Raw genomic sequence first — 14,644 nt, 5'->3', positions numbered from 1 at the left:
AAAAAAATTCAGTCTTTTTAATAAAAATAAGTGAGGAACTATGAAATAAGATTCTCACAGCTGCTGTTTGTTACGGAGGTGGTAACTGAAAACTGCGTTTCTTCTCCAGCCCTTCAAATAAATTTCTGAATTAAATCCTTTGAGGGTAACCTCACAGATGATTTGATTTCAGTGTAGCAATGTTATTAAAAGTATTAACACATGACAGTATAACTACAAAAATATAACTATATACTCCTTAAAAACGCTGGCTCTTTCATTCATTCATTCAACAAATATTTATTGAGAACCTGCGAGGAACCAGGCATGGAGCTGGGCACCAGGGGTATAGCCACAAATAAAGGAAACAAAATCTCCAGTCTCATAAAATACAGAATCTTGTGAGCTTTCATCAAGGTCATTTACTTCCCTTAACATTTTTTAAGGTGTCAGCTTGCTCAAGGTGAGTAGGCTGTTTTGCCCTGCTGTAATGCCATATGTATGTACTGTTCTTAAACTTCACACTGTTCAGGGTGCTGTTTTGTAGCAGAGAATTGTTTATTATTATGATTCTGATATGTTAATGAAGAGGTACTCATTTGCAAATAACTGTTTAATCTGTAATTAAAATCTGGCAGCTCTCTTAAAAATAAAGACAGTTAAAATGCGTAGTCACTGGCCTGCTATATTGAATATGCAATTGCAAAACATTAAGAAAGGCATACCGTATTTATCACTTTTAATGAATCTTTCACCCTGGTCCCAAAGTAAGCCCTTGATGGTATTCCTGTCATCCCGTCCATATGCTTCTGAGAGCATTAACTATTCTCGGGTCTGTGCATGCCTAAGTATAAAATCAAAATCTCTAGGGTTTTTTGGATCATATATAAGCAAGCTCTCTCTATATATATGCGATATATATATATATATTTCCAACACATTATCATTACCATATCCTCATTAAGATGATGGGCCCCTGACCATATCCTAATGTTTGCTCAGCAATCTGAAATTCATGTATGCAAAAGGAATTTTTCTTATCCTTTTGAAAGAAGAATGATAAATATTTATACAGCCTTAACTCTTTCAGGCAGGCATAGGATCATGTTTTAGAAATGACAAGAAGCTGCTGAGGATCTTTTTCAGCATAATTCATCTTTCCAATAGTTCCTGAACAAATGAGTTGTAGATTTATCAATATTGGACAGTTTTCCTCCTCTCTCCCCATTAAATATGCTTTGTCTTCCTTCTCTGAAATCCTTTGAGTCATGGCTTTGAAAGGGAGCATAAGAGTTCTTTATCTCTGCTTCCCAGGCAGGACTGTTCCAGAGGGCTGGGGTCGGCCCAGCAGGACTGCTGACCTGGGCTCCTGGGGGCTGGGATTCTAACTCCTCCCGCAGACTTGGCTTCGTTAGCCAGTTTAGCATCAGTCTAGACTAAATAGTCATGTATCTGAAGTGTTGCTTTCTCAAAGTTACTTTGCTCTGAAGCCGTAATCGGATAGTGTCACAAGACGGTTCTGTACGTAAAATTGGAAGTCTCCCAGCTGCTTGAATCAGCACCTCCAGTAGGGGCTCTAGATGTGTCTCAGCTCACAGGGCCATCTTCTTGTAGTAGACTGAAGCAGGAAATTCCAGAATTTGCTCCTAGCGGTAACAGGTCCACTGTCAGCTGTATTACTAATAGTAATCAAACCTCTCCACATACATACTGACTCCCCCAAACTAGGTTACTAACCAGAAAATTCCAGGCTCCAGCCAAGTTGTTTTCATTGTTTCTTTCACGTGGTTCAACCCGATCCCCGAATTGTTACTCCCAGTCATTCTGCATTGGTCCTTGCGCCTTGGCAAACACGAAGCCCGGACCGTGCGTCAGCTCTGGAAGAGAGAGGAAGGAGCCGGGGGTGTTGAGACCAGTCCCTGCTGTCAGGCTGGGGCGGGCCACCTGTCCCAGACCCTGGTCCCAGCAGAACCCTGCTGCCCGAGTCACTGCGGGACACCTGGCTGGCGGTCCAGCCTTCTCCATGGAACTCCTAATTTAGAAACACAAGGAATGGCCTTACCCGTTACTGATTTCAAATCCCCCTGTTTTGTTTTTAGAGGAGGAAACTGAGGCCCCAGAGGGAAATGACTCGCTCAGAGTCAAACAGCTAGTTAGGAGCAGAGGTAGAACTGAAGGCCTCTTGACTCTCTGATTAGTTCTTCTTGAGCTCTCATCCTTTTGGCTGGGGTCTGTCTTGGAAGGGAGGGAGACTGGAGGGGCGCCTGGGTGGCTCAGTCGCTTAAGCGTCCAACTCTTGGTTTCTGCTTAGGTCATGATCTCACTGTTCATGAGTTTGGGCCCCGCATTGGGCTCTGCGCTGGCAGCACAGAACCTGCCAGGGATTCCCTCTGCCCCTCCCCCACTCACCCCCCCTTCAAAATAATTAATTTAAAAAATTTTTAATTAAAGAAAAGGGAAGAAGATTGTACGAGTATACCCAGAAACCTTTGGTAAGACATAAGGCGGTAGATCAAGACTGTGGCTGTTAGGAGAAATCTAGTCACTGGGGATTAAAATTCAAACCTATTGTCCTTTAAAATACGAAGCCGCATAGAATTTGCGATAATGCATCATCATATTTGCATGCCCTCTTAGGCAACATTTTAAGGTGGAAATAGGCAAAGAAGTAAAAACAAAAAATACAAGGTGATCTATGAAACAGGAGAAATTCAGTGGGAGAGAGGATTTTTAAAAATCCACCCTACCTATAGGAAGGATGATGGAAACCGGCTTTTGATTGCCGAGTGGTTCACCATACAGAGGACGGCCTTCTCGTATTTAAGTGATATCCCAAGGTTTATTTTAACTGCTCACCGCCACGTGCAGGGTAGCATTAAAGTGCCTTCCCCCAGGTCAGCAGTCTGTACTGTTTTTAATGGCTCCACTATTCAGGGTCTCTCAATTCCTGCAATACGGTAACTTGGTGGCAGTCTGAAACATCCAGACCCACTAAATAGGTTCAGTAGGATTCTCTCAGCTACTCGGTGAGTTGGCTTTGGTTTCTGCTGTTTAGTCTTTGGTAACCATTGCGAGGTTCCTGTCTGCATACGTGATAAACGGTTTTTCCTAGAGCCACTCACAGACATGGCAACACTGGGGTTTAAGTAGACTATATAATATTGTGTTTGGCAGGAGAAGCCATTAAAAAAGAAATCAAAGCAACCCTCGTAACTAGATTCCTTTTTGAAAGGTGTTACTGACCAAGAAATAAAGCTCAGAATTGGCAGTTGTTTGGATTAAATGACTGTGCCCTTTTCTCTTTCCTCCCCACTCAGCCCTTCCTCCAAAGTAGATTGATAGAAAGAGTACATGGGATTACTTGAAGCTTTCATCTTCCTTAGTGATCACTGTGGAAGAGGATTTTCTTTTTATTCTTGGTTTAAGTAGAATCTTTATTCCTGCTTTAAATTTCATATAAAAACCACCCCCCACCTGCTATACAAAAACTACCGTGTCCACCTGCAACCACAGTTTTTTAGGGTTGAATTTTATATGTACTTTCTTCGTCCTGTATCACCGAGAGGAAATAGGGACAGAGGGTCGTTTTGAATCAGACTGCTCCCATTTAAGTTCCACGACGTGCACGTGCAGGCGTGTGCGCATGCCCACAGCTAATGACTGGTTGCAATAAAATTTGGTAAAATTTCCGTTTACCTTCATCACCTCTGAGACAGTGAAGTAACATTAAAGGGGAAAAACAGAATAGACAAAGAGAGACAAATAGATCAATTTTCTTTAAATAAAGACATTTTAGGGGAGAACTAGCATTCATTTTTTTGCTGTTGTTGTTTTGTTATCATTGCCATTCCTCAGTATTCTATACCTATAAACTGCCTAGCAGGACTTGTATGTGCTTGAAGAAGCTGCACTTTCACGGCAGGAGAGGAAATCAGAATAAATCACAGAGATGCAGGTGCACAGTAATACAAGTAGGCTCTTTCCCCTGCAGCCTGAATGCCTGGCCCATAAAGCAGAGGCTCTGGAACTGAGCTCTCAGGGTCTCCCGGAGCTAAGCCAAGAGGTATGGGGGGAGCGGGAGAGAATAATTGTTATTCAGTCTTCTTTAATGAGATGTATTGCCCACTGCTGAAAGATTGTGGCAGTGTCTTTTGTTATGCTAATTAGACACCATTAGCGCTTGGCTGCCTTTGATTTCTGCTTAATCCTTTCTGCTTCCTCAGCCTCAATCCTGGCTGGCAAATGGGGGAAAGATGGTGGGATATAGTGCATGTGTTATTTATTACTCACGTCTATGCAGAGTTCTTCCGTAACAGGGTCGGTAAGGAAAGGTTTATCTTACCAAAGGTGGCATGTATTTCGGACATTCATTATTTGGCATTTTTAGATATGAATTTGAGAATGCTCGATCTCTGCCTTTTTAGTCGAAACACCATTGTTTTGTTTTGTTTTTATAGGGCTGCTTTCGCAGCCACACGAAATGGGAAATTTAGATGGCCTCCCCTTGGTTGCCTGGATCTCCCAAAAAACAAAACAAAACAAAACAAAACAAAACAAAACAAAACAAAACAAACAAGCAAGTTGGTCATGCCTTAGCTATGGGGGAGCCTGTGATGGACCAGAAAAACGGAAGCAAGAATAAAGATCAAAAAGAGGAATTTCCCAGTTCACAATTCCCACCTTTATAACTTATAGATATGTGTGCATTCTTTCCTAAAATTAAATTGTTGCATCTATATGATTACCAAAATTAAGAGTGTTTGTGGTGAGTTAAAAAAATTTTTTTAAATCACCAGTGAAATGGATTTCTGTTAAATCCTTAAAAATTACATAATAATGGTCTAGAGCAGCCATGTCCAATAAAAATGTCCTGTGAACCGCAGATCGTGTTCTAAATTTTCTGGTAGCTACACTAAAAAAAGAAAGAAAACAGGTAAATTTTAAGAATATATTCGATTTGACTCAATCTGTCAAAAATATATGCATGTAATCAATACCAAATTCATGAAATAGTTTACATTCTTTTATTCATGTTAAATGTTTGAAATCTGCTGTGTGTTTTTTACTAGTGTGTATTTTACAACACCTCTCAGTTGGGATTTGCCACATTTTAAGGGCTCGTGGCCACTGTGCTGGGTGGTGCGGGTTTAGAGTTATTCAGTAACTCACTTGCCTAAAAACAATTGTCAGTATAAAATCCATTTTTCATGTGATGGATGAATATTACGGGCTGTATGACTCTGGCCATGTCACTTAATCTCTAATGAGCCCTAGTTTTCTCATCTATAAAATGATGTATTTGAACTAAATGATCTATTCATTCTTCCACCCATGCCAGCTCTAAAATTGATGATTCCAAAAATTCACATTTAGAGTCTGGGTGTACTAGAACTTATCCATCCTTGCCTATAATGTAGTGTTTGAAAAGAAGCCTTTCACCCCGGAGAAAACTGCAAGGTGTCCTGCAGACCAGGCCCGTACCATTTTTCCTCCAAATGTCCGGAGCTTTCTTTGAATTCTTCTGAGTCTTACACTGCAGTCGTGTTTAGGAGAATGAAGTTACCTGGCTCTCAGCAGTCTTCACACAGTACTTCCGGAATGAGGTTCTTGAGGAAAGAGGTGAGGGCGAGTGGCAGGTAATCCCTGCACATCACTAGAATTACATAAACGCTAGATCTCTAAAACTCAGTGGCCTCTCTTTCTTTATCTGTGTCATCTGGCTAATTTATTGTGTTATCAGTGAAACAAAAATCCTAAAGATGCTTTCCTCCAGGAAAGGTGGTCTGTTAATTAGTTCTGAGCTGGTAAGTGTGACCATTTCTGTGCCTTTAAGAGAAACTCATCAAAGAAGATTGACCCGGATGTGCTGAGGAATGACTGGGAGAGACCAGTGTGAAAAGATCAGGAAGGTGGAAGTGAATGGGATGGAGATAATTGTCCAGCCTTAGAATTGGACTATTAAATAAAAAAGGGTTCCACAGAATATCTCATAGTGGTCTCATTTAGTCATCCCATTAATAAGATCTCATGGATAGATATTACTGGCGACATCTGGCCTTGGGACTTGAGATAAGTTTTAAATGTTGAGCACTTTCCTATATTGCCTGGGCATTGTCGAGCTTACCTGATGCAGGAAAAATAGATCTAACATACTTTGTTCCGGGTCTGCGACAAGAAAGGGAAACTCGTTCGGGTTTGTTAAGAGAGTGGATCTCATGTTCTATGTTTTTAACACAGTTTTTTTTGTTTTTGTTTTTTTTTTTTAATTCCACAAACGCATTATAGGTAACACCTTAGAATGTTCTAGAATACCAAAAATGTACAGGCAGGTAGTTAAAACTTGGTTGTTTTTTGAATTGGAAGTTCAGTTAGCACACAGGTCTGCATTTCTAATGCTGGAAAGGGATCTGATTGGCATTTATCATGGAACTATTTGCTGTAGAGAATTATTTTAACCAGATCAATAAAGCACAGTTACTGTACTATGACTGTTGGCTCTCAGCCAGCAGGTGACAATAGCTCTGTTACTAAGAATGGGATTTTATCTCTCACTGGGAAGAGACTCCCTTAGATTGTCTTTTCTCATGGTAGAGTGGGCACATGGCTGGAAAAAAACCCAGCCAGGGACTGAAGAAGACAGGGCACAGGGCTGTTGTTAGAAGGAATGTCACAGTCCGATTTGATTCAAGAGAACCACCTTGGGTCTGATCTCTTTATATTGCATCACTGCTTTTGCGAAGAGCCAAAAATTGTTTTTTGCCGTTTTCTTCCTGTTTCTTCTGAAACGTGAAGAAGGAACAATAACATCACAAGGATACTCAGGGTAATTAATGGATGTGCATAGATGAAATACTTAAAGGTGTGGATATTCTACCCCAGGGGAACATTTTTTTTCCCTACTGAATGTATTTTTTCCTACTAATAAGTAGAGCTAAACAATATATGGTTTTTCACCTAGCAGATACTGCTTTGAAAAACTCTAACAGCATGTATTTTCTGTCAGTGTCTAAGAGCCCGATATAAGTCAGCCCCTTTGAGAATAAACCGTCCAGCGTCTCTCAGGAATCTGTAAGTAGACCAATAAACTGACGGCAAGGATTTTGAGTATGATGGACTTGGAGTCTCATTACTTGTTTTCTGGGCTATCATCATTTTTGACACACATTCCTGTGTCGTGGCCCTTTCATTAGAGAATGGAACTGTTGAGTAAGGATGATATTAAATTTTAATGTTATTGCTATTATTACTGTCGACTGTTTTTACCATTAGTGTGCCTGGTTCTTTCATTCCAGCTTCTGCACGGCCAGAAAACGGGAGTGTGCATAAACAGTCAGGAAAATTACCGTATACCCTGGAGACCCGGCATCACATGCTCTGCCTGTTGTGAATGATGAATCAAACTGGAAAGGTTATCATTTTCATTAGCTAGGAGAGAACAAGACCACACTTTTCTCCAAGTGTAATTACAGTGGTTCGCTGGCAACATTACACTGCAGTAATTAGTCTAAAGGTGTATGTGAGGGCAGGCTTTTGCACAGACACTAGAAATATTATTTCAGAGTTTAGGGTCACAGCCTTGTGTTTAACATGTTCCAGGCAGCTTGGGGGGGGGGTGGTGGGGGGAACTAATTTGACTGCAGCTAAAGAAAGACATTTGACATTTTCCAGAGTCATGCATTCAGAAACCAGTCAGGTGGAAAAACTGTATTTTGTTATCTACAAAAAACAAGAAAACAAAGAAAAATAACAAAAAACCCTCAACAGCTTACCTGCAGAAATGGAATGTTGGACTATTTCATAGGAAAAACAGAGATAATATTCAGGTTTATTAGGAATGGTATATAAATAATTACGAGAGCTTTTGATAGATGTGTTCTAATCTCCTTTTTCCCCCTAAGGCAACTGGACAGAAAAATTAATTTCTGGAAACTTTTCGGAGGAAACAAAATAATTTCTTTACCTTCCTATTAACTGTTTCAGGAAATAAGTACTTCTTTTACAGTGGTCCTCAAATACATATTTGTTCTTTGTGAATGCTTTTTGGACCCTGAGCAGTTACACTGAAATATTGAGGTCTCTCTAACCTGACCCTCCAGTTAGGTTAGAGACTGGAATTGGAATTTCTTTTCCAAACCTTCTCTCAGGTTCTCTGTATAAAGTGAAATAGAAATGAGGGGTGGGGGGGGGAGGACTAATAAAAAGAAATAAACTTTACATATAGTTTACACTTAAAGTCATATACAGGAGTTTCAAAGAAACCTTTTACTTCTTCAAGTGCAGGGAATCCTTCATAAGTAACACTTGTCCTGAGTTGCAGGGAAAAGTCCACATAGTCTAATGTCTTTGTTTAATGTTGTGTTGCTTGCCTGCCTTCAAGTGATTCTGTTCAGTCTCTCTCTCTAAATCCTGGAGGATTTAAAGCCCCGTAGGAACTTTCCAAGGACGAATGGAGAAATAGAGCAGACTTGAATGAGCATTCACTCAGCAACCAAATTCTGTTGGAAACCACTGCTCTTCAATGCAAGCACGTGTTTCACGTGTGTCATCTGGGCATATGGTTAGAACTGATGTTTCTCACAACTTCAGGCACTTAGGAAAGTTTAAACATAGATGTGACACAAATAACACAGCTAGCTGATGATGTAACGTACTAAAAATTCTACCCAAAAATTGAATTTTAAAACCCTGCTTTTTGTTTGTCACAGATGTTTCTCTACCCAGGGGCAAGTCACGCAGAGCGGAATGAGATCTTTGACGCCGTCCCCTTTGTCCAGCTAGCACTTAAGTAGGAGGCACCAGGTAGCATGGCCTTCCGGTTCCAAGACTTCCTTTTCTGCTCTCTGTCCGTGCCACTGACCAAATCACCACATCTTGCCGGCTCTTTCTGTGGAATCTGAGATTGTCAGACCTGCGCCCGGTTCTTACCTTCCTGGTCTATTTAGGGAACCTCTGCCTCTGTGGGTAAATAAATAAACAAATAACTCGGAGAACCTTTCTACCGGCCTTTCAACAAGGCCTGGAGAATTGTGCCTCTCGCGCGTTCCTTCACATCGGCTCTGGGAGATGGCCAGGAATGCAGGGTCTTGTGAGTCCTTGTTCTATACCCATCCCTCGCTTTGGTGACACGGTCTGTGAAATGGAAGAAGAATGGTTTTACGAGACTGTTCTTATAATTCATTTTTCATAAAACATCGTTCTAAAGTTAGGTTACAATGGACCAAGTTCTGCACACCCTAGGAAAACAGCTTTCTATGCGGACATTTGATGAATACAAGACAAAGTGGGCCCACTTGGGAGAGCAGGTGCCAGGACTGATGACAGCCCCTTGTACCAATGTCATCAAGGTCAGACTTGGTAAAAGGAATCTGAGTTTCCCATAGAAATCCTTAACTTCCCAGCCCAAGTTCCTAGATTCTCAAATGTTGAAGAAATTAGGGGCACCTGGGTGGCTAAGTCAGTTGAGTGTCCAACTCTTGATCTCGGCTCAGGTCCTGATCTCACGGTTCATAAGATCGGGCCCCACCCATGTCAGCCTCTGCACTGAGAATGTGAGCCTGCTTGGGAGTCTCTGTCTCTTTCCTCTCTCTGTCCCTCCCCTGCCCATGTGCTCACTCTCTCTCTGTTCTCTCTCTCTCTCTCTAAAAAGAAATAAGCTTTAAAAAATAATTTTAAAAAAATGTTGAAGAAATTAAATGCACATTTTAGTTACTCAACTGTATAGATTATATACCTATAAAGACAATCCGAGGCAAAAGCGTTGTCTTTGTTAGGATTATAAAACAAGGGCTTTGCTGGGAAGATTTTGACCGGCTTCTTTAGACTCATGTCACTAGACAGCTTATTGAGAGACTTTGTAACTATTTCTTTGGTGTGCATTAGAGATCACATTACTTTAAGTGCAGCAAGAAAGTAGCTGTAAATTTGCAGAGGGCCATAAGCGTATATTTACTTTAAGGAAAGCAAGCCTGGGTGTAGAGTTCGTGTTTCCTCCATCGGAAAGCTCTCGGGCTCACCAGGCCCTAGCCTGCCCATCTACCATGAAGAGTGACCTAGAACTTTGGAACTGAAAGGTCCTTTACGTGTTATGACCCACTTCCTCATCAGCCTGACTCTCCTCTACCCACCTGCACCCAGTTTCACCCACCCCTCTATTTTGTGACAAGGAATGTGAAAACCCAAAACGTAGTCACATCTCTTTTATCTTAAAAAAATAATCTGCTCAGACCCCGTGTCTCCCCCCACCCCCCGCCCCAGCATCTACATGTGATCCTGTCAAACATGTGGCAGCTAGTGTTTTGAATAACCCTCCCTGAGATGCTCTCTCCTAAGTTCTGCTAGAACTCTGCACCCCTGCTTCTCCCCACACTTCCAAGTGCCCCCTTCCCTCCTGTCCTTGAATGTTCCCCCCCATCTGGAAGCTGCCTCGGAACCATGCTTGGGGCTCACAATTCCACTGGCATCTTAATTTGCGCTCCTGGTCACGATCTTTGTGCAAACATTTACTTTAACCTCTTACATATTCTGGGGAGTTTGATCGTTTCTTGAATAGCACAAACCATCTTTGTGTTAAGTTCTTCTGCAGAAGACTTGTCTTAAGCCAGTGCTGTAATCTTGCATTCCTGTCAATGATGGTGAGGTAGCCAGAGGAGAATATCAGAATGTCGGGTGAACGTAGACGTCGCAGAATTTCGGATGAGACACAGTGTATTCTCCATCATTCTCCGTCGGTAAAACACACGAATCCCTTCCAGTGGATTCTCTCTGCCTTTAGCACAATACATAGCTGGGCCGTGGCTGTCCTCATGGCCTGAGGATATCTGTAGCTTTGCCCTTTTTCTCCAGATTCCCTGCTTCCCTGCCCTCCCCCCCACCGACCCCCCAACTTCTGCCCCAGACCGGGACAACCTTGCTGGTTGGCAGAGACATTCTTAAGGCAAATCAGGACAATTACCCTAAATCTTGTTTGTTATATATGGGTCCTTAACCATGCTGGGTTATCTTATGAGGTTGGGGAGAAAACAGTTGGAAAGCAGAGGGCAAGGTAGCTCATTTAGAGAAAGATTTGAGCCTTATAAGCAAACCCTTGGTCCATAAGTTCCCTTATTGTCACCAAGGCAAAATTGCCTCTTCGAGGGGGTCCCGCCTGAACTTCCCTCCTTCCTTGGCGTCATTGGTGTTTTTAAGGTTCCTTCAAATAGTCACTTCTCTTAAAGGTTATATTTGATATTCACTTCATTGCACCTTCATTCTGTGTATCTGTATTCTGTATATCTTCTTTATGTATGAGAGCATTTATTCTTGTTTTTGTTGGTTTTTTCAGGGGGTTGGGATAAATTGCAGCAGCTTTTGATAAAAGTCCTAGTTTCTTAGGCTCATTTTTTGCTAAGTATCTTCTGAGGAACTTTAGGAGCCTCACCAGTGAGACAAAATCTGTGGCCGGGGGGACACAAGGCAGAGATGTTTGCCGCCGTAAATCACTGCACGTAGCTGTTTTCCTGCATCCCTTTGGCGAATGATAGTTAAATACTCACCTACAAAGAGTTCTCTGATGGATGATCGAAAGCCTTTCCCTCTACTGTACAAACATAGCAAGCCTTTCAAGCTCTGTGTATGTATTGCTATCATTGTTAGTACCTCCAGGTAAAATAGAACAGCCCAGAGATGATGACTACAGCCGTCCACATTCATACAAACAAGAGGAAAGAAGCAGCCTACGTTTTCAGTGACTCTGCAGTCTCATATTGTTGTTAATTTCCCAAAAACTTAATGTGAGATCAAGTGTAATTGCAGATTTCCTTAAGAACCATTGACAGATACTTAGCTTAAGTTATAAGCAACTCACACTGTGAACTGTGTATAAACATTCTAAGTTTTCTTCCAGAAGAATATACTTCAGTGAAACCCAATATCCATCCGTCTTTTTAAATAAACAGAGCCATTCCCATTCAAAGTCGCAGTTGGGGAGACTTTCTTTTGTTGTGACTTGATTTTTAAAAGAGATTAATGTTGCAGCAACTTCCCATTCGTTTTCAGGGAGTGAAATAAGTGTTTGATAAGGATCATCCTCAAGACCTTACGACCTTTGGCTAAGGGGGCTACATTTTGAATGAGGTGGTAAAAAAGATAGTAAATTGCAGTGTGTTTAGGCATTGGCATTGTGTGTCGGAGAGGGGTGTTTGGTGTTTTGTTTTGTTTCTAATTATTAGGTGGTCTGTTGAGTGCAGCTGTGTTTACGTTTCCTAAATGCTAACTGCCTGAACTTGGTGACAAGTCCTTATATCTGAGAATAGGGACTGCTTTTTAAAAATCTTCTTGTCCATGTGCTTTAATAATGGAGGGTTGTCTTTATCAAATAGCAAAGGCAAAAATAATTTGGGGCACAGTCATTCAATCCAGCTAGTTTACTACATCAGACGTTTTGACAACCTTATGAAAAAAAAAAAAAAGAATTGATACTTTAAATGTTGCATTTAGCAGTGGAATAAACTTGGAATTGGTAGAAGTTTGTAGACTAGTCACATTTCTTTAACTGATGTTTTGGTTGATTTAACTTCTTGGTTATTAAAGATACACACTTAGATCATAAATGTAGATTGATCCTGTAGAGAATTAACAGTCCCATATTTTTTCTGTCTTTCTTAAAAAACAAACAAACCAGTGAGCATAAGGTCATGGCTTCAACAAAGAAGAAACAGTTTCTTAGGAGAGAGAAAAATGTATATAATAAGTAAATAGCTATACGAATTTAATCGGTAATTTCAGAATCATATGCATTGCGTGACATGTTTAGATGCAAGGACTTAATGACTAGTTTTTGAGGCATTTTCTTCAGTGTGACATCCGTCATAACTCAAATTAATGTTTATTACTACTCTTTACCATTGCGAAAATATTTTCATGAATTTGGATTAGAAGCAGCTTGTCCTGGCTTGTTTTGCAACTTTGCTTCAAGAGACAAAGTGATACTTATGAGACTTTTGTGTGTCTTAGACGCCTTAATTAACTTCCTCTTACGTGGAAAGAGGAAGCTGAGTTTTGTTTCTTAGTTAGGTAAGGAAATAAGATTTCATGCTATGCTCATTTTGTATTAGCGCATACTTAATAATGTCTTTCAGGAAAGGTGAATCAATGCTTCCTGTATTAGCTGTTCAGTGAGTAGCAATCCGGAGTCTGCTTTCAGTCCAAGAGGACACTGCCTACTGATCCAGAACTCTTTGGGCGGGCAGTTTTCTTTGGGATTCTCAGGTTTCTGTCTTTACCATGCCTTTTTTTCTCCCCTTGTCTCCACAGATTGGTGAAAGACAACAAGTGTTAGTGACAGAAGAATCTTTTGATTCCAAGTTCTATGTCGCACACAATCGATTCTATGAGCAGGTGAGAGACACTTCTGCGTTAAGTTCTCAACGCTTTCTCCAGAGTGAGAAGGTTGTGAAGTAAACCACTTCAAGCAAAAGGAACTTCAAAGGGATGGAAGGTGGTAGAATCTTGTCACCGCAAGGCTGTTTTACAGCCTCCAGCTAGCTAGACTAACGGGGGCTATCTCGGTGGCTCGGTCTCCAAAACAACCTCCACAAAGGAGTAGCTGTGTTTTAGTCCTCATTACTCTTAGACGGGACCAGCTGTAGGCTGTGGGAGCTCAGGAGGCAGCTCCCCCTGCCAGAATTCCGCAGCCTGGCAGGGCACAGGGGAAAGTCCTGCCCAGAGAACAGGAAGGATGTCTGCACGGGCGACATCAGCCTGGAAGGGCCGGGATTTCCTCTCACTGTCCCAGCGCTCACTCAGGGGGTCGGTCGCCTGGTTGTTTTTTGAGTTGTGTTTAGTTTTAGTATTTTTTTTTTTTTTTTTAATTTCCACCTTGATAAGAATGCTGGGCAAAGGGAAAAGAGTCTGTTCCGTGGTTTCAACTCAAACAGTGTGACTGACTCTGGAGACCAGTATGGGGATCAAAACAGCTTCACTTTGAGAGTCGTCTTCGAGGGCCAGCTCGAAGGGCCCCCCACTCACGGGCTGCCCGCCCCCCCCCCCCCCACAATGAGCTGGCCTACCTTGCCGCCCCCGGAGCCAGCCAGGCTCCTGTTTCAGCACTTGGGACTCTGCTTCCCCCGGTGGTCCTGGGAAGGGCCCAAAAAGACATGGTGTCTCCCCTCCTACATGGGACACTGTCCCACGGGCCTAGGGATTTCGAGGGTCCCTCCTGGATTGTGTTCACTTGTCTTAATATCAGATGGGTTTTCCTACTTTTTTTGTTCCTTTCTCATCAGATGAAGAGTGAATTTTCTTTTCTGTGGCTCATGGCTGAAATCAGAGCTCGGGAAGCCCCTCAAGGCCGCTGTGGGCAAGTCCGGGAGAGGGAGGCCGGGGAGGCTGGCTGCCCGTGGTGGACAGCAGAGCGGCAGTAGCTGGAGCGCCCCCCTCCCTGACCTTCCCCTACTCCCCTCCCCCACCGCACCCGTGCTCCACATGGAATAACCCCACCCGGGGCCCCGCAGCCCCCGGAGACTTGGGAGGCTCCTGTCAAGGCCCACGGGAAACCCGTCCTGTTCTGTCCCAGGCCCGGCAGAAACGACAGCAAGGAGGTGTCCCCCGCACTCCTTCCCCGTTTTCCATCTCATTAGTTGCCTCCAGAGAGCCATTTTCCTATTCAGGCCAACCTGCTCAGCCCCGG

At 42.4% G+C, this 14,644-nt stretch overlaps 1 protein-coding gene across 4 annotated transcripts in view; it reads left to right on the top strand.

Moving 5' to 3' along the window:
• CDKAL1 (CDK5 regulatory subunit associated protein 1 like 1) overlaps positions 1-14,644 on the top strand; it is a 707,644-nt gene that overhangs the window by 608,148 nt on the left and 84,852 nt on the right. For all 4 annotated transcript variants that reach the window (XM_042937784.1, XM_042937785.1, XM_042937782.1 and 1 more), the window contains exon 14: positions 13,270-13,353. In XM_042937784.1, the coding sequence (XP_042793718.1) occupies positions 13,270-13,353 (84 nt within the window). The remainder of the gene's footprint in view (positions 1-13,269; positions 13,354-14,644) is intronic.

Source organism: Panthera leo, chromosome B2 (genome assembly GCF_018350215.1).
Source record: "Panthera leo isolate Ple1 chromosome B2, P.leo_Ple1_pat1.1, whole genome shotgun sequence".
In the NCBI taxonomy this organism is placed as follows: domain Eukaryota; kingdom Metazoa; phylum Chordata; class Mammalia; order Carnivora; family Felidae; genus Panthera; species Panthera leo.
The sequence above is the reverse complement of the archived record's forward strand: the minus strand, read 5'-3'. Positions and strand labels throughout refer to the sequence as shown.